The 22,733-nt window shown below is 39.3% G+C and overlaps 3 protein-coding genes across 5 annotated transcripts; all 3 read right to left on the reverse strand.

Moving 5' to 3' along the window:
* Positions 1-232: 232 nt before the first annotated feature.
* On the reverse strand, positions 233-2,448 carry LOC122005785. The gene is made up of 4 exons (XM_042560989.1): positions 2,053-2,448; positions 1,210-1,338; positions 837-1,021; positions 233-765 (listed from the first exon to the last, which is right to left on the reverse strand). Exons 1-4 carry the CDS (start codon positions 2,446-2,448, stop codon positions 414-416), a joined length of 1,062 nt encoding a protein of 353 aa, XP_042416923.1. The 3' UTR covers positions 233-413.
* A 47-nt stretch (positions 2,449-2,495) lies between these two features.
* Positions 2,496-6,988, reverse strand: LOC122005784 (G-box-binding factor 1-like). 2 transcript variants are annotated; one of them, XM_042560987.1, is made up of 9 exons: positions 6,613-6,982; positions 6,395-6,481; positions 6,112-6,269; positions 5,980-6,034; positions 5,801-5,849; positions 5,539-5,720; positions 5,217-5,294; positions 3,385-3,510; positions 2,496-3,186 (listed from the first exon to the last, which is right to left on the reverse strand). In XM_042560987.1, exons 1-9 carry the CDS (start codon positions 6,871-6,873, stop codon positions 3,100-3,102), a joined length of 1,083 nt encoding a protein of 360 aa, XP_042416921.1. In that variant the 5' UTR covers positions 6,874-6,982; the 3' UTR covers positions 2,496-3,099. The 2 variants fall into 2 exon arrangements, with proteins under 2 accessions (XP_042416921.1, XP_042416922.1); XM_042560988.1 differs by lacking the exon at positions 5,217-5,294 and having other exon boundaries at positions 6,613-6,988.
* A 3,128-nt stretch (positions 6,989-10,116) lies between these two features.
* On the reverse strand, positions 10,117-13,478 carry LOC122005786 (magnesium transporter MRS2-3-like). Of its 2 annotated transcripts, XM_042560990.1 has the most exons (6): positions 13,026-13,478; positions 12,482-12,730; positions 12,000-12,128; positions 11,083-11,228; positions 10,768-11,005; positions 10,117-10,662 (listed from the first exon to the last, which is right to left on the reverse strand). In XM_042560990.1, exons 1-6 carry the CDS (start codon positions 13,428-13,430, stop codon positions 10,375-10,377), a joined length of 1,455 nt encoding a protein of 484 aa, XP_042416924.1. In that variant the 5' UTR covers positions 13,431-13,478; the 3' UTR covers positions 10,117-10,374. The 2 variants fall into 2 exon arrangements, with proteins under 2 accessions (XP_042416924.1, XP_042416925.1); XM_042560991.1 differs by lacking the exon at positions 12,482-12,730.
* Between the last annotated feature and the right edge of the window lie 9,255 nt (positions 13,479-22,733).

A 22,733-nucleotide genomic window follows, 5' to 3' on the forward strand; every position in this document is an offset into this window, starting at 1 on the left:
ATTTCACACACCCTGAGCCTTGGACGGACCCCTTTTATATAGAGAAATACACTAAGGGCATAATGAACTTTTCCATTATGAGTAGTGGGAAACATGGATCACGTTCCCCACTATCCCCATTTCCAACATGTTGTTCATGTTGTCCTCATTCTTTACCAACTCAACACATCAGAGATCGTTCATTCCACAAACATATGAGAAGATGATAGTTTTCAATATTGTGATTAACACATAAGAATGAAATAGTGGTTTACTAATTTTATTGTCCAGTCCCTTGTCTGAGAATTCACTAAAACAATGTTTGCTCAATCTTTGAAGATTAACTATTTTTAATATTCCAATTCGCGCAGAACAACATTTATCGCACGACTACAAGGACACCTCTCAGAGATTATCTTTTCCGGCCCAAAATCTCATTGTTCAATGTGTCGAGGGTGTCCATAGAACGCAGCCAAGTAATCCAAAGCCTCATGATTCCCGCTGCATACCTTCCACAAGGATTCGACCTCTCCGCTTGAAACTGTTCCCCATTTTCGGCAGTCATCTAGGAACTCAAGTAGCTTCGAGTAGAATGAATCATAGTTCATCAGCAAGAAGGGCACTTGAAATTTGGAGCCAATTCTTTCGAGTTGAATCAAGGCAAGCATCTCAAACAATTCGTCTAAGGTTCCAATTCCGCCCGGGAAGGCAACAATAGCAGTCATGTCGGAAGGGTTGTTCCTCACTGCAGCTTCCACCAATCCATGTTTTCTTGCTGAGAAAAACCTGTTCTTGTAGGTGAATGAGAAGTTCCTTGCGCAAGTATAATTTCTCTTCGAGATATATAGGGTGATTACCTGCACGTAAAATACGATTCAGGAGGGAGGTAAGGATGGATTTTTGACGATGTCCACTCTCCTGATTCCCTTGCTATCTTGAACCCTCCAACCGGCTTGTTTACTTGAAGAGCACCCTTGACGGCCGCATCCATCAGACCTGGGCCAGCTCCTGACCATGTGGTGCAGTCTAGAAGGAGAGCTATCTGTTAAAAGTCAGGTATGAACCAAAATATTACAAGCATAATACGAAAATGTTTCAACGTGTACTTCTTCCTAAATTACAACTGCAGCGTCCTTTACTGAGTCAGCAAACAAATTCCATAGAAACAAACAAAATGTTCTAATTACTTAGTCCCAATGAAAAACTACTTGGCAAAACAAAATAACTTGCCTCGCTAGCCAATTTTGCTGCTTGCTCATAATGTGGGTGACCTTCTTTCAATCGTGATGAACCGAGATACACTACACCCCTGCCAAGCTTGTTTACAAGTTCATAGCAACTATTCATTTCCTTCTTCACCTACATCCATTACCAAAGAAAGGACTCCTAAATCAGTTTCTATAGATAATCATATCATTAGTGGATTGTACCATTAGTGCAAACAAATAAATACAATTGTATTTTAGCAATCCTATGAGCAACTCACTTGAAACATCTCTCACTAAAAACTCTATGACGGAACCAACCCCTAAACCAAAATACATAGTAAATCAAAAATTTTGTTACAAGGGCGATAAGTTCTTCTTCTTATCTCCATTAGGATCCCACTTGCTTAAAGAAGAGACTATAGGTTCATATTCCCATATAACAATGCCAATTCTTTGATTTTCAAAACAATTCTTCTTTTCTTTTGTACGACAATATAAAGCTATGAACAAAACCCTAACCTTGTTTACCGAATATCAACCTTCCTTTGGTAGACAACTAGTTTGTACGCTGCATCAATCTTCTGTTGTATGCTAAGTCTTCTTTCTTCTTCCACCCACTCACATATTTGACCTAATTGATTCAGAGTATGTAACTAAGAGAAATATCGATCATTTTCATGCATCTCTCACCCTCTCTCTCTCTCGGTTATCATTCACATGACTGAAACTCTTACCTTGAAAACATCAGTTAATCAGTAAGCATGAACAAAGAGACAACAAGGAACAAGTTCTCTGCTCGATCTATCGGTCGTTAGCATTTTAACAAACAAGTTGATCGCAAAACATCAGAAGAATAGTAGAATACCTCGCCGGGGCTGCTTCTCTCCGACAGCAAGAAGTGATCGGACTGCAGCGCGAGGGCGACGACCTTGCCGCGTCGCCGGGGCATCGTCAACCAGCAAGGCCTGCAGCAGGAGCCCTGCGTGAGCCCTAAGATCGAGGGTTCAGATCGGGGGAATCCTCGAGCGCGAGGTAGCGACGCCGACGAGACCACCATGGCGCCCGAGATTCGATCAAAAGGCGATCTTTTGAGTGGCGAAGCATCCAACAAATGGTGGTGCAGAAAAGGCAATCGAATTAAATGCTCTTTGCTCTCTCCCTCTCTCAAAATCCTCGCCTCTTGCCAAACTTTCCCTTTCAAGTTAGGGTAATATAGATGATCGAATCTCTCTCCGCGAACGCTTGACGGCCGGTAAATCATCTCCAGTAATCGGTTCGAAAAAATTAAATACCTCAATTACCAAAAAATAGAAATAAAAATAAAAACTCGTTCCCTGAAACATCATCATCTGATTTACAATGAACTAGAAACAGGCATCACACACTTCTCATGAGGAAGAAAAAACAACTCCCAGTACACACACAAGAGAAGACACACAAGAGAAGACAGCAACCGCCATGTCATCGCCGGGCCCGTATTCACCGTGATTTACTCCCTCTCATACTCGTGGGGCAGGGGTGAGGGGGCCGCTGGGCGGCGGGACCCGCCTTTTGCAACAAGAGAAGACAGCAACTAAATAACGCTGCCTCTGCTCTCTCTCTCTCTCTCGCTCTCTCTGCACTCTTTAATTACAAGTTAGTAAACACACCAGCCGATTCAGGAATTAGATAAGCATGGCTACATGAACAACTAGCTCTTGCTCTCCCGAATCATCATCATGGGAAAAATAAAAATGACGACCGTAGTCTTATTTCGTGGGTGTACAGATAAAACTAACTATACAGTAGAGACCCTCTACGAGAACTTAAAAACATGGAGGATCCATAGGAACAATGCTGCAGTGAGGTTAAAATTATCAGGAACTAAGCCTTATTGTAACAATCAGAATTAATAGGATCTGGCATGTAAAGGTCAGTCGTCGGCGGCGCTATCTGGTTGCGGTTTCGATGCAACATCTCCAGAAAACAACTCCGAGCTGTATGGTTGTTTCAGTTCTCCCTGTTCCAGAGAATAATTTCAAGCTTAAAGCAGTTGATAACCCGTGCATTGACAAAATAAGCAACTTTGCCTAAGAAGAAGAAAAAAAACACTTGACATAGATTATAGAAGAGATTTGTGTAGAGCACCGGCATGATGATAGCATGTATCAATGTGTCTCAACAGGTAATTGTTAGTAGATATAAGAAAGGAACTAACCGTGATTGCTTTATTTTCAGCTTCCAGTTCCCTGCAAGTTTTCTTGAGACGTTCAAGTTCCACTCTGAGTGCATCATTCTCACTGTTTAAATCAACAACTTTCTTTGCCAACTCCTCGCATTCTTGCTGATAAAAAGGATAATCAAATGAACTACTGATGATGATTTTCTGCTGCTATCGACATTGTAGAGCTAAAAATTTAAAACAAAAATAATCTAAAAAAAAAACAGTTGCATTGAAATCAGTGCATGCAACTCAAACTGCAAAGCTAGTTCAGATGTCAACTCTAAATTATGAAAGCACTTAACTATAGAAACAAAAACCCCAACAGTGAAAAGGAATTCTGGCACATTGAAACAAACAATACCAACAATTTAGCTTATGCATCACAGGATAATATCCATACAATGAGAAAAGCAAAACAGCCAATGAGAACTTCGATAACATTGAACTTACAAGTTACATGGCAAATTTGGTAATAGAGGAAGACTCCAGTGTGAGAAACATAAATACCACCATATGAGGTGATAAATTTAACTATGCTCTTGTATCCACTCAAATAAACGATAGTAGGTAACTAATAAGATGTTGGCACTTAAACTAAAGTTAGATCTATTGATATCCATGTGTAATTAAATACCAAGAGTCGACATAAAAAATAATTGTGTGTTTTGTTTTTCAGAGATTAGAATGCTAATAGATGAGTAAAGTTACAAGGAATGATAAAGGAAAAAAATATTACGATCTGGGAGCAACAATTAGGTATAGCCCCAATAAGTAAATTAAGTGAAAAATAAAAAGATCAAGGCAATACTCAATAATGAGGAATAAAATACAAACTTAGACAAATTGAATCAATTAATAATTAAAACTATGAGGGGGTACTAAAGAATCTTCATTTTGCATTAAAAAAATAAGTAGAGTTCAATAATAGTAGGATCATATCCATGTAACTGAACTAAATTATTAGGGCTCATGGTTGGATTGATGTTGTTGGTGGTTGTAAAGCCAACATAAGCTTATACAAGAGAACTGAAAAAGAACGGTTGGTTTAATATTGTTTGTGATTCTGAAGTCAACATAAGCCTACACATGAGAACTGAAAGAATACCACTTTCATACGGAACGTAAGCCATGAGAAGTATAAAAGAGTATTAAGAATAAACCAAAGAGTACATAACATCATGATAATACAAAATAGCATCACTTTTGCTTGATTAGAGCAACATAATTTAGACAAGAAAGAGTTAATAATAGTAAAAAGAATTTCTCAATTATCTAACATAAACTACAATATATACTTGAATACATAAATTACAGTAAGTGGAAACATAGAAAGGCCTTGAAAAGAAAATCAGACTCGTAACATACTTCTAGACATTCACAATAAGCTGTGGAGGAAAACTAGGAAAATGTTCAATGGGTTTTAACAGGAGAAAAGCTCAAGAGTGTGAAATACAAATTCTAGACTTTCAGACATGACTAGATTCAAAAGCTTCGGTTTGGGAATATGACCAGCAGCTCAGGAATATGAACAGAATGGCAATGCCAATGAAGTCTAATGCTTTAATTTTCATTTCTTTAGTATATAAAGCTTTTTGAAAATGCTTTGAGACAACACTTCAACAATTCAATTTACATATAGATAATAAACCAAGGGGGAGATCTAAGACCTCAACCAACATAGAGTATTTCGAAATGCAGAAGCTTGAGGAAAATTAAGAATTACTTGACAATCACCCATATGATTTGTAGGATTCCTAATGATAAAAGGAAATTAAAATAATGTTTTGTGCAATTTTCATAAGATACTACTTGTGAGTGAAGCCTACCTGCCTCCTTAACCTGGATCTCCTAGCAGATTCCCTGTTAGATTGTTTTCTTCTCTCCCTCTTCAGTTCACGTTCATCCTAGCCAGATACTACTTATAAGTAAAGAATGACTTCAGGAAACAAAACAAACAAATTATCCTTTAAATAGGTGTTATGACAACCATAAGATAGATCATATATGAAACAAAACACTGGATGCAAAATTATCCCTCATTCCATGATTGTGTGGATCAAACAAACTAATAAATGGGGTCAATTTTTATCTATGCATGATATGCCCATCCCAACCATTACTGTTCATCACAATAAACCCATTACCCACCTTCAAAGAAGATCCAGCAAGGGAGTTGCTCCAAAAATCCATGCCAATATTCAAATTAGATTGAGGACTAGGCAATGCAGCTCTTCCTGGGGCAGATACTGGAAGCTTCTTGGCAGTCCGTACCCTTCCACTGTATGAAGATTTAGCTTTAGCATCACTACTGTTGGAAGGGTGAGATTCACCTGGACATAACCAATGCGGTTAGCATCATCAAAAATTGCAAATTGATGAAGACAATAAATACATCTGCTCCAGAATTTACCTTCTGAAACCAAATTGCCATAACTTCTCTTTCTAGCTGTGCCGTGCTCCTGAAGAGTTAAGGAAGCTTAGAGTTAAGTTGAATTGACCATAATTATGGTATTCAAATACATAAGAATAAGGTTAGAGATTAAAATTCAAGAAAAGAAGGCAGCACAACAGGAGAGTCATTTTGCTTACCTTAATTGGACCATCGTCTTCAGTATCTGATGTACCCTCTGTCGCACTATCATCACTGCCAATTAGACGAAATACTTTGGACCATTTTCAACAAAAGCAACGATTATCATGAATTTAGCTAACAAATCAAACCTCTGTGAAACATCCTCCCTTTCGCTGAAGGAGCCTTTGGTAGCGTTCAGTGATTTCCCTGGCGAGCCTTCTGTTTTTGGAGCCTCCTTGCTTATTAAGTGTTTATCCTTTGCCTCTGGAGACCTCTCTTCCGTTTCTGGTATTGGATAAGACATTCCCTGGGCAATCGCAGTTCGCTTAGACTAATTATTCTCGATCAAAAGCAGAATTTTAATTTAACCACAAGAGTAAGGGAGACAAAAAAGAAAGGGGAGGAGCGCAGATGAATCCCAAAATATATTACCGCATTCAGTAAGGGCTGAGCATAGAACCCTCCAGGAGGGTAGAAGGAAGTATAAGGAATCGGACTACTGTATGGCGGCATCACGTGCTGTGGATTCAATTGCCCCAAAACAAAACAACAACAAGCGGTAAGAAAATTTAGTTTTCTGAGTTGCAAGATGCAAACTTTTTCGCTTGGAACCCCACCGACGCACCGACCGAGAAGAGAGAGCAACGAACCTGGGCTCCCCAAACGATCGGCTGCCCTGCAGCAACAGGAGGAGGCGGGTAGAAGGCCTGGGGCATCACGGCTCCTCGGCCGTAAAAGGCATGAAGCGAGGCGGACCATTCGGGAGAGAAGGGAGCGGGGGACGCCAGCAATGGTGTCGGTGGTTCCTGGAGCGACTTGACAGCTGCGGAAGTAGTGGGGGTGGCAGGTGAGGTCGAGGCCGTCCCCGTCGTCGTCGTCGTCGTCTTCATCTTCTCCTTGGGCAAGTCCATGGCTGAAGAGTAGGTGGAGAAGACGACGAGTGAAAGAGCTTGCTTGACTTGGACCGATAGATCGGAGCGCGTTAGGGTTTCGTACTCACAGAGAGTTCGACGCGGCCATTGGAGGTGAGCACGCGAACCTAGACGGTTCGACGGTTCGGAACCGACGGTTCGACGGTTCGAAATCGTCGGTTCGACGGTTCCAGGCAGGTCGACCCTTAACCTTAACCGCCCAAGACGGTTACGGTTCACGGTTCAGAACCGCCGGTTCACGGTTCGGTTCACGGTTCGTCACGGTTCGTCACGGTTCAAGATTAATATGTTAATAAAAATTAAAAATTAAAAATTAAAAATTAAACATTAAACATTAAAAATTAAAAATTAAAATTTATTAAAAAAAGGGCTTGCACTTATTTAAGTTGCCTACGTATCCCTTTAGGGGAATCAAAGCCCACGTAGTTCTTTTACATTTTTATCCTTTTACATTTTCATTCACTTCCATTTCCTGTTCCTGTCGTATTTGTTCCTTCAGTATCAAAATCTTCAACTTCGTCATCTGAAAGTTGCATTCCTTGGATTCTTTTCTCCGCTCTGGTCCAATCGTCCAGTAATGCTTGGGCTTCCAATGAGTCAGGAGACAAAGTTGATCGTCGTTCATCTAATATGTTGCCGCCGGCACTGAATGTCTGCTCCACAGCAACAGTTGACACTGGACAAGCTAAAATTTCTTTTGCGATTACGGGAAAGCATTGAGCCTTCTGTGACCACCACTTTAAGATATCGAAGTTTTCGCTATCTGCTTCATTAAAATCAAAAGAAGTCGTAAAATAATTCTCAGGTTCCTGTGTGGAACTTGAGGATCCTCGTGAACGTTTTGTCCGTTCTTTTAATAAGAGTTGTGCTTTTATAAGTTTTAAATTACTACTAGTAGTTTGTTGAATTTGAAATATTAATTTGTGTTCCATATTTTGCATAATATTGATTATAAATATCATATAAATAAATTCTAACATTATATATAATATTAGCTGGATCAGGGGAAGAAGAATCTTTAATTGGAATTAAAGCATCATAATATAAAGTTAACATTTCTTGTAAAACTTCTAATTTAAATCTAGGATCTAAAGCAAATGCAATTAAATAAATTTCAGGAATTAAATAAAAATATTTTTCCCATTTAGTTTTCATAGCTAAGATGCAAGGAGATAAAGATTCATTATTAATATGTTCATTTAAAACTAATATTATATTAGAAAAATTTTCTAAAACTAATTGAGCAGTGGAATAATAAACACCAGAAAGTTGTTCGGTTGCATCATTAAATACTTTTAAAATTTCACAAATACTACTACAAATATTCCATTGTTGTGAAAATAAATATATATTAGTATTAGTGTTTTGTGCAAAAAATGAACATAATAATTCTTTATATTGAAATGAATCTTGTAATAATTGGTATGTTGAATTCCAACGTGTTGGTACATCACGTGGAAATTTTTTAGGTCTCATTCCATTAATTTTACAAAACCTACCCCATTGTTTCATTATAGATGGATGAGACCATAAATAAGAAATTGTAATTCTAATTGGTTTAATATAACTTTCTAAAATTTTTAAACCATCTTGAACACATAAATTTAAAACATGGCATACACAACGAATATGAAAAAATAAACCTCCAATAATAGGTTGACAAACAAATTTTAGATCATCTATACAAGCGGTATTAGAACTAGCATTATCTAATGATATTGAAAATATTTTATGAGTTAAATCATATTCTTCTAAAATTAAACATAATAATTGTGCGATATTATGAGCATTATGTGATTCATCAAAAACTCTATAAGCTAATAATCTTTTTTGGAGATTCCAAGAGTTATCGATCCAATGGCAAGTCACACCCATATACGAATGTGTTTGCCAATGATCACTCCAAATATCATAACATAAAGAAACTTTATTATCTAATTTACTAAATTCATCAATTAAATTCTTTTTTCCTTGTTTTACTAATTTTTTAATTGTACGAGTAAGTGTAGTCCTAGGAACACGTTTAGCACATGGATTAAGAGATTCTTTACAAAAATCTTCAAATGTGCATTTAGATCCAAAACTAAAAGAAAGATGTTCTACGGAAACAAATTTAGCTAATGATTCTCTTAATTTATTATCCGAATATAAAAATAAACCGGAATCGGTACTACCGCTAGTTGAAGAAAATCTTGATAATTGTGTTTGAGAACGGTCGAGTCCATATTCCGTCGGGTGCTTCGTTTCTACATGTCGTTTCAACGACCCATAGCCGCCGGCGGCTTGGAATTTGTAGGAAGCATTGCAGTGCTTACATTTTGCACGCATTTCTCCCGACGGAAGAGTGACCTTCTCAAAATGTTTAGTAAAAATAGAAGATTTTAGAGGAGGAAGTTCCCGAACCTTAGAAGTAATTGCATCGGTACTTCCTTGTGTGTCGGGTGTCGGATTCGGAAGATGCTCGATCTCATCATCGGTGGATTGAATGTTGGGGTCCTCCTCCCGCGGATTCATTATTTGCTTTCCCTTCCGAGCTCGAGATGATGCACCTCCGCGGCCTCCTTCCATTGTAATTGAAAACGAAAGTGTGTAGAGAATACGAAAATGAGATTAAGAGTAGAGAAGATGTGTGTGAAAAATGATGAAATAAGCTCTCTATTTATAGAGTTTTGATAGTAACGGAAACTAAATCATAGCCATTGATCAAAAAAACGGTCAAATGATCCTAACCGTTGAAAAAAAATACCTAAAAAACCCTCCCAACGGCTACGAACCGCCGGTTAACCGGCGGTTCCAACGGCTATGAACCGCCGGTTAACCGGCGGTTCAAGCCATTTAAAAAAAAAAAAAAAAAAAAATTCTGCGGCTGAACCGCCGGTTCAACCCGCCGGTTAACCGGCGGTTCGCCGGTTTTACATCCAATGAACCGGAACCGGCCCGGCAACTTGCCGGGCCGGTTCCGGTTCGACCCGACGAACCGGGTCAACGGGCAACCGGCCCGTTGACCCGGTTACGGGCCCGGGCCGTGTCCGGGCCAGACCCGGCCCGGGGTCGGGTCTACGCGAACCTTACCTGCCAATTTTACTTGATGACGTGTCACTGTTTCATTTCTTTTAACCTATTATTATAAATTATTTAAATTTTATAAATAAGAAATTCTTCCTCTGGAAAGAATTTTTTCCAGAGAAATAAATATATTCTTAATTTAATTTACAATCCTAATGCACATGATAAAGTGGTTAAAAATGATGCCTAATAACAAGTTTTCCATAATTAATTCATTTACACATCACAGCTCTTGCCAGGCTGTGTCGGGCACAGCCCAAATCGTGCAGGGCTGGACTGGATCACAGGCGGTTCGGCCCATTTGACACCACCAAGTAATACAACTTTCGTAGCTACTAACTACTAACAACTACTGCACGTTGCATAGTCCTCATAGACACAGACACAGTTTAACTGAGAGACAGGCAGTGCAATCTACTCCAGCAATCGTCTGCGTTTGCACCAAGCAATGGAGATCACATAGAGCAAGACACTACCAATGGTTCCGCCTCCAATGGTCCACAAAAACTCAGTCGTGCCAGACTTCTTCTCGTCGAACAGACTGACCTGAATGTTCATGCCAAACACACCGACAATAGCCACAAATACACTCACAATCAAGGTTGCGGTGGTCAGCACCACGCCTATTTGTAAGAGCTGGTTCTGCTTGTCGTCTAACATTATGTTGATGTAATCCTCTGTGTCATCGACGTATTCCCGCAACTTCAATGATGCCAGAAGGGAAATAAGTAAATCAGAATCCACAAACAAAAAAACAAAAAAAACAAACAAAAACGCTTTCATGGATTTACAATTGGTTTTTCATACCGTGGATAAGTTGTTCAGTGTGCTATCAATCTGAATAAAGTATGCTTCTAACAGCATTTCAAGTTCTTGCACATCGAGATGTTTGCTGCTGCTTCTCGTACTGTATGTACGAGTTGCTTGGTTATCACGGTTGATAGCTATGGCTTCGGGCACGCGATAATGACGACTAATGTTCTTAGAGTAGCCTTGACGACTGGTTTCAATATCATTGTCCTCGGATAAAATTTCAGCACATGCTCTACAAATTCAAGAAATTTCAGAAAATTGTTCAAGGAATACCAGTTGAGAAATAGTGTAGCGATGCTACTCACATACCTGTCATCATCTATGCCATTGCCGTGGCCGTATAAAGAAGAATGAGAAGATCCATCAGAGGCATCTTGCCGCATCATCTTTTCTGTCAAATACATCTCGGCCATATCTTCGTCATCATCCAGTAGGTGTTCTAGTTCATCTCTTACCTATCATCCTAAAATGTGTCAATATGTGCCTTGACCACAAACTCGGAGCTCTGATTCTTAAACGACAAACAGTCAATGCCAACCAATCCATAAATAACAAGTATATTTGTCAGAAATTATTGCATGACTGGTGGTGATAAATGAATGAAATTTCAACGGAACAATTCCATTGTACAAATGTATAATCCTAGGAAAGACCATAATGAGCTCTTGGTGAATCAACTTAAGTAAGCAGAGTGGTTGCACCTTAATTAATGTTCATCAGTAAACACCTCAGAACATTGGTAATAACTGAACTCTCTAAAGTGTGTATGGAACTGAAACTACCAACTTAAATAAAAGGAAATTAACAGATTGAACTGCATATCGGATCTTGTGTTTAGCAGAATCCTTGAGGGAAATTGTTATAAACCTACAAACTCCAAGGTCGTGATAGAGGCAAGAATTCTATGCAATAAGCGCACTACATTGTATGACATATTTCGCAGATTACCTATTTTATGATTCCTAAAGGACAAAACTTCACCTAGCAACAATTTACTCGCCGTAGATACGCAAGCAGAACTGCAGAAGTTGAATTTAGCACAATGAGACAGTTTGTTCTCATTCTCTTATCCTCCATCTAGATGATGAGTAAGAGTTTATAACTCCAAAATCCCACAAAAAGCAAAGTAATTTATATGTAGGCATTATGAATTAACATAGAAATTCACTGCACCCAAACATTTCATATTCTTTCGTTTACTGAACATGAGGTAAACAGAAACAAACCTTCTGAACACGTCCACTTATGGCAACCAATCGGCTTTTGATTTGACGAACATGTTCCAAATTAAGTGAACTAATCTTTGATGTCAGCTTATCCAAGGCTGGATGTGCTTCTTTCTCCAATTTTGACGACTGAAAACAAAGTATCAAAATGTTTGAATCCTACAAAGTAGCAAGGTATGCAAAGTTTCATGGACTTGATTATTAATGAGAACTATATCCTGTAGAACATTGTTTAAGTTGGAGCATGCACTAATATTTTAAGCATTTTATCTATCGCAAACGATAGCATTTTGTGTAATACAACAATACTTTTCATGACACCTTTCAAAAAAGAAGGAAAAAAAACATAAGAATTTGGATATCTTGCAAGATAGAACACCAGCAATTACTTACAAAAGAAATATCCAGCAATCTAAATAATAACTGAATAAGCAACTCAAGTGGGATCAAAAGCATTTCATGAAGAAAGGCCCAATTTTGACCTCATTCTCAAGGCTGCTGCAAGCTGCCTCTAAACATGCTTCTAGTGCAACAAACTCAAAGGGGAGATGCCTTTGACCAGGACTCAAAACCATCTCTCCCTTTGCCTTCTTCCCAGCATCTTGATTAGAAGGGAGATCTCCAGGAAATTTGGGATCATTAGGAACTTGATGCTGGTTTCCGTTCCTCGAGTTTGGCCTCTCCATACTGTACATATTAGCTAAATCCGCACTGCATCCGTTTCCACCATCCTATAACATCTTCAGAGTTACTAATAGTTCAAGATATCATCATTAACAAACACTGCAGAACATGCAAGCATTAACAGGAACTTGGTGCTATCTATACTTTTGATTAATAATTTACTTGTCTTTTTTCCCGAGAAAATGTCGAACACTTACGTTGCCAAACAAATTTTAATAGGTGCTTTTCTACGACCATAATCTTTTTTTCAATTAGCAAAATATCAGACAAAATCTTTAGCAGAGCAGCTCTACTACACATTTAACTTTAAAAAACGAGCAAGACGACAAATACGGGGGAGACCTGGTCGCGCCCGTGATGGCGACCGGCGAGTCGCCGTTGGAGCTCGTGGACGAAGGGCGCCACGTCGGGGTCACTGTAGCTGAGGAGGAGCACCTCGGTGGCGGTGACGATAGCCTTGATGTGCTCGAGGTTGACTACGACGGCGCTCTCGCGGCCCAGCAAGGTGGAGGGGTACGCGAGTTGCGGGTCGAGGATGCGAAGATCGCGCCCCGGAAGCCCCGTCCGTCGCATAATGGCGTGCTTCCCGGCCTCCACCACCCGCGCCTCCCCAGCCGCATCGACGACCAGCCACGTCCGCGGCCCCACCCCCTTCTTCCTCGCCGACGTAGATAGGACTCGAGCTCCGCCGATGGTTGCGGGATCCGGTTCGCCGGCCGCAGGCGACGACCGCGGGGCTTTCCTCATCTTCCCACTGCCGTAGTGTGAAGCGAGAGCGAGAGCGAGGGCGAGGGCGAAGCGGTCAAGTTATTGACGTCGGAGTCTCGCGACCCGGACGAGGTGGGAATCCCGTCCAAGTATCACACTATACAGGTCCGGATCGGAGCAATATGACCCACCCGATCATTAAGATAGGCGTACGAAATATACACGAAACTTGTAGATGATCCAAACATTATGTGCGTGGTAACATGGCGCCCATCATAACGCGAACGGCCGGTTACTTTTATTGGATTTGGTAGTCGGGTCGGGTAAATTTAGGATCCGAATCCGAAAAATCGAGTTCAAAATTTTGGTGTGCCCATCGTGATAAATTATTGAATTATTATATTTTTAGTTGCGGAGGAAGCATCATGATATGAGAGGGCCCCAAAGGTCATAACGTGTTTGAATTTATAGGATGGATGCACCTGTCAACATTTTTATGAGCAACTACTTAAATTGGCCACCAATAATTTTTTTGAGTAAAATTATTTTAAAATAAATTCAGAAGATACTTTATATTAAGTTATCCAATGGTGGATATATCCCCTAATCAAATATGAAAAATGAGAGGATGGAGATATTTAGAAATCAACGGTATAAAGTTATGCCCGTATTTTTAATTTTTTAATTTAATTTTTTGTTTAAAAAAATGAAAAGCGGTAGGTGTTGGGGTTAGTGACCCATGGCAATTTTTTTTTATTTAATGAACGGTTAGTTTTTCTTTTTTAATTTATTTTATTTAAATATAAAATTAATAAAATGATCATCACTCATGAATATTTAATTGATGAAATATTTATTATGAAATTTAAAATATTTAGTAGTAGATATTTGATAGGTGATAATAAATGTTTGATTAGTAAAATATTTAATAGTAAGATTTATAATATTTATGAAGTGAAATATTTGAATGAGGACGATAGATACAGGCCATAAATATTTGAGATGCTGACGTTATCACATTCAATTGAATCAACGTCCATTTATCCTCCAACTGGCATTGAAGAAGATTCTCCATTCCAGAATTCTTGAAGTAAACAAAAAAACAGAACATATGTTGGGAAAATGTGAGTGAAACATATGATTGGTGGGTTATTAGTTTCACATTGATTGAGTGGTATTACTTTTGATAGATTGTACAGAGAGAGTGTGAATTTAGGATCTGAATTATATCTGTTGTGTAAAGAGAGGGCAACACCTCTCAATCTTTAAATCGTGAAAGAAGAGGAAGAGAAAAAAAAAATTACGCGGAACAACAAGACAAAGGAGAGCAAACACGAGGAAGGAGAAGAAGAAGAGAAGAAAAAAAAAAAAGAGTTACCGTGGTTCGGCGACTTGCCTACTCCACAAAACGGTCGAACCTTTATTAGAATTCTCTCTACACAAGAGAATCACATCTAATGATTCTTATGTTTTGTTGTTGTACAATAGACTTACAATAGTCCCTATAAATAATGCTAAACCCCAGACCCGATAAAATCGTAATAAAATTTTGTTATGAAAAATCACAACAAAATTCTGTTATATAAAATCTTAACAGAATTTTATTAAGAAAAATCTTAACAGATTTTTTTCTTTCATAACATCCCTCATATTAACTTTTATCCAAATATGAGTCACCCCTCAACAATCTCCACCTTGGCGAATATTCACCCCTTCGAAGAACACGAGTACCTGAACAAAACACCATCTGGATCTCTGGTCTGGGCTTCCTTCCTCTAGCATCTAGAGATATGGATCAAGTTCAAGCAATGTTTAAAATTTTCTGTGGTCACTGGCTTTGTCAGCATATCTGCAGCAATGTGAACTTTCTCAAGTTGAATTTCCCTAGAAGAAATCAACTCTCTGATCTTGTGAAACCTTACATCAATGTGTTTGGTTTTCGCATGATACACTTGATTTTTCGCTAAATAGATAGCACTCTGACTATCGCATAATAACTTGACTCCACCTTTCTGAACACTCAGTTCTCTGACCAACTCTGTAAGCCATAAAGCTTCCTTCGCTGCTTCAGCTGCTGCCATGTACTCAGACTCCGTAGTAGACAATGCAACAATAGATTGTATCATAGATTTCCAACAAATAGGTCCTCCTGTCATAGTGAACACGTATCCTGTAGTAGACCTTTTGTTATCTAAATCTCATGCATAGTCTGCATCTATATATCCAGCAACTGAAGGATCTTTCGGTTGTCTACTGAACATGATGTCATAATCAGTTGTATTTCTCAAGTATCTGAAAATCCATTTCATTGTATCCCAATGCGGTCGACCAGGATTTGAGAGAAACTTGCTCACCATACTAACTGCTTGTGCCAAATCTGGTCTTATGCAAACCATGGCATACATCAGATAACCAATTGCACTGGCATAAGGAACCTTTGACATCTCTTGGATCTCGTCATACATCCTTGGACACTGTGTACTGGATAACTTGAAGTGATGCGCCAGGGGTGTGCTTACCGACTTTGCATTCTTCATGTTGAACCTATCTAGTACCTTCTCCACATAGCTACGTTAAGACAATCATAATCTCCCTGCAGTTCTATCCCTGTGAATCTCCATCCCAAGAATCTTCTTTGCCTCTCCCAAATCTTTCATGTCAAATTCCTTGCTCAGTAGTCTTTTCAATTTGTCAACCTCTTTCATCTTCTTCGCAACAATGAGCATGTCATCTACGTATAGTAGTAAGAAAATCAGTGATTCATCTTCAAGGCTCTTCACATATATGCAGCAGTTATACTCACATCTCCTATATCCGTTTTGAATCATATATGAATCAAAATGTTTGTACTATTGCCTAAGAGATTGTTTCAATCCATAGAGCGATTTCTTCAACTTGCAAGTCAACCGCTCTTGTTCGGGCTGACTAAATCCCTCGGGGTGTGACATAAAAATCTGCTCCTCTAAATATCCATGAAGAAATGTCGTCTTCACATCCATTTGCTCAAGATGCAAATCGTGATGTCCACTAAAGCTAACACCGCTCTAATTGACGTATGTCTTACCACCGAAGAGAAAATTTCTTCATAGTCAATCCCCTTTCTCTGTGAATACCCCTTTGCTACTAACCGAGCCTTAAACTTCACTTCTTCTCCCTCTGACATTGCTTCTTTCTTCTTGAATACCCACTTGCACCCTATATCTTTCTCTCCTTCAGGAAGTTCCACTAGATCCCACGTTTGGTTCTTATGCAACGACTCCATCTCCTCTGTCATAGCACCCGTCCACCTATCCTTCTCAGAGCTATGTATCGCCTCCTGAAAAGATGTAGGGTCTCCGCTACTAGTGATAAGTGCATAAGATACCAAGTCTTCGAATCCGTATCTAGTGGGTGGTTTTACGACTCGTCTCGTTCTACCACTAGCTATAGTGTGATACTCCGTGTGCTCTGAGCTAGAATCATCAGAGTCATGAGTCTCTAGCTCCACCTGCATAATATCTTTCTTCATATTACTTTGTGGTGTTTCCTTTCCTTCTTCCTGAGTACGCTGTAACATTGCTTTCTCGTCAAACACCACATCTCTGCTATGTTGGTTGCTACTCGGAAAGCCTAATGGTTCCACTGTACAAAAATTTTGTACAAAAGGTCTGAACCTTTCCTAGCTACTATGTGTTCTTTTAAATTAAACTTGGATCATCAGCGGAACTTAACACGTTTGATCCCAAGTTTAATTTATATATTCTTTTAGGTTTAGACTTGGATCTCCTGCGGAACTTAACACGTTCGATCCAAATCACCTAGGTCACAAAGTTAATTAAATATTAATTTTCAAATTTGGCTTCCAGGACTGCATGGCGAGGCACATGGCCTTCTTGGATATGGGAACAACCACCACCGCCTAGACAAAGCCTTTTAAGGAAAGTTAATATTTAATTTCCTTAAATAACTCTAGGTTAACCAAAAAGAATAATCGAAACACAAGTTCGAAAAGAAAACAAAAGAACACAACATCGAAAACTAATTCGAAATCTAGAATCACATGCCTCTTGTATTTGGTATTTTTACAAAGAAATAAAACTACTATGATGCGGAAATTAAATACTAGTGTACCTTCTCTTTTGCAACCAAAAAACCTCTAGGTCTTCTATCGTATTCCTCTTCTAACCTCGGACGTTGTGTGGGCAACGATCTTTCGAGATGAGAAACCACCAAAGCACCTTCTTCTCCTCCTTGCAAGGTTCGGCCATAAAAAGAGCACCTCCAAGGATGAAGAGATTCAACCAGCACCAATGCTCCAAGGGATGCTATAAAAGAGACTTCTTTTCTCTCCTTCTTCTCCTTCTTAGATCCGGCCACCAAAGTTATCTCCACCAAGAGAAGGTTTCGGCCACACAAAGGAGAGGAGAGGAAAAAGAAGGGTCGGCTACACCCAAGGAGAAAAGAGAGGAAAAATAGAATAGAGATGTTCGCTATGAAGGCACCTCTACCCCCTCTTTTATAATCCTTGGTCTTGGCAAATAAGGAAATTTAATAAAAAACTTCCTTAATTCTTTTGCCATGAAAAAGAAAAATTATTTAATTAAAAATAATTTTCTTTTCTTAATAACAATGGTCGGTCACCTCAAGCCTCAAATCAAGGAAAGTTTTAATTAAAACAAGAATTAAAACTTTCTAATTTGTTTCCGGAAATTTATAAAAATTTCTCCAATAATTTTAATCCCTTCATGATTGGTTAATAAAAAAGGAAATTTTATAAATTAAAATCTTTCTTTTAAACATGTGGATAAAAAGAAAGTTATCTCTAAAAATTAAAATCTCTTTTAATCTACAAATAAGGAAAGATATCAAATCTTTTCTTAATCTCTTGTAGAAACTTATAAAAGAGAATATTTAATTTTTAAACTCTCTTTTAAAACATGAACATGGTTAAAAAGGAAAGTTTTCTTAAAATTTAAAATCCACCTTTTAATCAACAAATAAGGAAAGATTTCAAATTTTAAACTCTTTTTTAAACATGTAGATGATTTACAAATAAGGAAAGTTTTAACAAAAAATTAAAACCATCCTTTTAATCTTCAAATAAGGAAAGAGATTAATCTCTTCTCTTAATCTTTTGTAGAAAGCTATAAAAGGAAATTTTTAATTTTTAAACTCTCTTTTAAAACCATGATATCCACATAAGAAACAATTTTAATAAAAATCCTTTTTAATATTTTAGTGGCCGGCCACCTAAGCTTGGGACCCAAGCTTTGGCCGGCCACCAACTTGGCTCATCCACTTGGTCTTGGCTGGCCCTAGCTTGGGTTCCAAGCTAGCTTGGCTGGCCCCATTGGATGGGTAAGAAGGTGGGTATGTGATGGGTATAAATCTCTATATACAAGAGGCTACGATAGGGACTGAGAGGAGGAATTGATTTTGGTCTCCCGATGAAATTAAGCTTCCCGTGTTCGCCCCGAACACACAACTTAATTTCATCAATAATAATTCATTCCACTAAAGAATTATTATTGAACTACCACACCAATTCCAAATTACATTTTGGGCTCCTTCTTATTATGAGTGTGTCAGTCTCCCTGTGTTTAAGATGTCGAATGTCCACTAATTAAATGAGTTACTGACAACTCACTTAATTAATATCTTAGTCCAAGAGTAGTACTACTCAACCTCATCGTCATGTCGGACTAAGTCCACCTGCAGGGTTTAACATAACAATCCTTATGAGCTCCTCTTGGGGACATTATCAACCTAGATTACTAGGACACAGTTTCCTTCTATAATCAACAACACACACTATAAGTGATATCATTTCCCAACTTATCGGGCTTATTGATTTATCGAACTAAATCTCACCCATTGATAAATTAAAGAAATAAATATCAAATATATGTGCTTGTTATTATATTAGGATTAAGAGCACACACTTCCATAATAACTGATGTCTTTGTCCCTTTATAAAGTCAGTATAAAAGAGACGACCTCTAATGGTCCTACTCAATACATTCTAAGTGTACTATTGTAATTATATAGTTAAGACAAACTAATACCTAATTACACTACGATCTTCCAATGGTTTGTTCCTTTCCATTTTGATCGTGAGCTACTGTTTATAATTTATAAGGTACTGATAACATGATCCTCTGTATGTGACACCACACACCATGTTATCTACAATATAAATTAATTGAACAACTACATTTATCATAAATGTAGACATTTGACCAATGTGATTCTTATTTCTAGATAAATGTTTATACCAAAAGCTAGGCTTTTAGTATACATCCTAACATGCTGATCACCACCTTGTTTGCCTTTGGATCCCAAAGCTTGAAGCCTTTAACTCCTTTTTAATACCCTAGAAATATGCACTGCTTTGACTTCGCATCCAGCTTTGATCTTTCCTCACTAGATATGTGCATATAGGCTGGACATCCAAAAACTCGAAGATGAGACTAATCTACTTGATTTCCTGTCCATACTTCCTCTGATACTTTGCCTTTTAATGCTGCCCTCGGTGATCTATTAATGAGATAACATGCCATGTTAACCGCTTCCGCCCAGAAATTCTTTACAAGCCCTGCATTCAGCCTGAGACATCTTGCCTTCTCAATGATTGTCCTGTTCAACCTTTCCGCTACCCCATTCTGCTGAGGTGTTCTACGAACCGAGAAATGCCTCATTATCCCATGTTGCTCACAAAATTCTTGAAACTTTGAATCCGTGTACTCAGTCCCATTGTCTGACCTAAGGCATTTGATCTTCCTTCCGGTCTGGTTCTCCACTTCAATTTTTCATAATTTAAACTTTGCAAAAGTGTCTGACTTGTGACGCATAAAGTATACCCAAACCTTTCGTGAGAAATCATCAGTAAAACTCACAAAATACAAGTGCCCTCCATGTGATGCTATACTGGATGGTCCCCAGAGATCCGTATGTACGTAGTCCAGAATCCCCTCTGTCTTGTTTGCTGCCATCTTGAATTGCACTTTGCTCTGTTTCCCAAGAACACAGAATTTGCAGAATTCAAGCTTGCACGTCTTGACACCCTTCAACAAATCTCTCTTGTGAAGTTCTAGCATCCCACGTTCACCCATATTCCCTAGCCGCATATGCCACAAGACAGTACTATCTGATTCAGACTCCACTGAGGCGACTCCACCTACAACTGTAATCCCTATCAACTTGTAAATGTTTCTTGCTACCTTTTGTCCTTTCATTACCGTCAAAGCTCCCTTGCTGACTTTCATCATCCCGCTCACTGATTTGTAATTACAACCAATACCATCCAGTGTGCCTAGTGAGATCAAGTTCCTCCTTAGCTCTGGTATATATCTGACATCACATAAAGTTCTGATCACAACATCAAATATCTTGATTCTAACATTCCCTATGTCGATAACTTTGCATGACGCGTCGTTTCCCATCAACACTGAACCAGAATCCACTGCCCTATAGGTGTCAAACCAATCCTTGTTTGGAGTCATGTGATATGAACATGCAGAGTCTAAAATCCATGCATCCGTCAGTTGCTCCGAACTTGACATAACTGATAGCATATCTCCATCACTGCTCTCTGAATTTTCTTCTTCAACTATGTTTGCAGACTTTGCCGAACTACTTTTGTTCTCTGCAACATATTTCTTTATCTCTGGACAATCTCTTTTGATATGACCTTTGCCTCCATATTTGTAGCACGTGATCACCTTCTTCCTTCTCGATTTAGAACGAGCCTTGTTGTTGTTACCTAATCCATGTCGAGATTTGCTCCTACCACGCTCTTGGTTGCTATCTACCACAAGTCCTTCTCCTTGAGAAATTTCATCGCTTGTTTTCTTTCTTTGGTGAAAACCTAGCAACACACTTGTGATCTCCTCCAATTTGAGAGTTTCCTTACCCCATATCAAAGTAGTAACCAAATTCTCGTACGTAGGAGATGAAGGTAGAGAATTCAACAACATCAGCGCCTTGTCTTCGTCTTCGATCTTCACATCAACCCACTTCAGATCACTTACAATCTGGTTGAATACATTGATGTGCTGGCTCAGATCGGTTCCTTCTGTCATCTTCAGCCCAAATAATTTCTGTCTGAGATACAGTTTGTTTGTCAATGATTTTGACATGTACCGGCTTTCCAGCTTTTGTCAAACTGTCACCGGTGCCTCCTCGTCCATGACATGGTACATCACGTCATCCGTAAGGCAAAGCCTGATTGTTGCTACTGCCTTCGCCTGAAGTTCTTCCCAATCTGATCTCTCCATGCTTTCCGGTTTTCTGTCTCCTAGCGCTTTCACCATGTCTTGTTGCACCAACAAGTCCTTGACCCTTCTTTGCCATAATCCAAAGTTTTCGGTTCCATCAAACTTCACCATATCAAACTTCGCAGAAGTCATCCCCGACATGTTGAAGAAATCCGCCAAAAAACCTGTAGCTCTGATACCACTTGTTGCGGCCAAATGATGTTCACATATCTCCACAATGACATGATATTGTCCACTTTGGGCCTAGGTCCTCATGACTTTGCTTTTGGGCTCTATCCAAAAGGTCTCATGCCAATGGAGATATCTTGCATCCTTTTAACCCCATGTTTTTTTACCAAATCTTTTCAATGTGAGACTTTGATTGAACCCCAACAATTCTCCCCTCAAACGAAGGACCACAATTACTCTCATAGTTCGGGCCTCCCCGCGAGCATCTGGTTACTCTGACCTGCTCTGGGCCTCCCCGCAAGCATCCGCCCGGTCACCTTGACCTACTCCGGGTCTCCCCGCGAGCATTCGACCACCTTGACCTACTTTGGGCCTCACTGCGAGCATTCGGTCACCCTGACCTACTCGCCTCCCCGCGAATATCTGGTCACCTTGACCTGCTCCAGACCTCACGCAAGCATCCAGTCATCCTGACCTACTCCAAGCCTCCCCGCGAGTATCCGGTCACCCTGACCTGCTTCGGGCCTCCCTGCGAGCATCTGGTCACCCTGACCTACTTGCTTCCGCACAAGTATCTGATCACCCTGACCTGCTCCAGACCTCCTACGAACATCCGGTCACCCTGACCTACTTCGGGCCCACCCTCAACTTCGTTCAAGGCCACCCCACATGGTATCTGGTTTGTACCATGGCTCTGATACCATTTGTTGAGCCCAAAGGAGCCCAGAGGGGATGAATCTATTTTAAGGAGATTATTTCACTACAGTACTCAGCGTCTTTGTTCCTCAGGTGACACTCTTCACACAACTTGAATTAAGGCTCCAGGTTTGTTCAGGGTCCATCTCGAGCCTTCAACATCAGTTTCATTCATCACTCAGAGCACTTGTCAACTCGACAACTTGGCAAACCGACGTCTCAA

The sequence above is a fragment of the Zingiber officinale genome, chromosome 7B, assembly GCF_018446385.1.
Source record: "Zingiber officinale cultivar Zhangliang chromosome 7B, Zo_v1.1, whole genome shotgun sequence".
In the NCBI taxonomy this organism is placed as follows: Eukaryota; Viridiplantae; Streptophyta; class Magnoliopsida; order Zingiberales; family Zingiberaceae; genus Zingiber; species Zingiber officinale.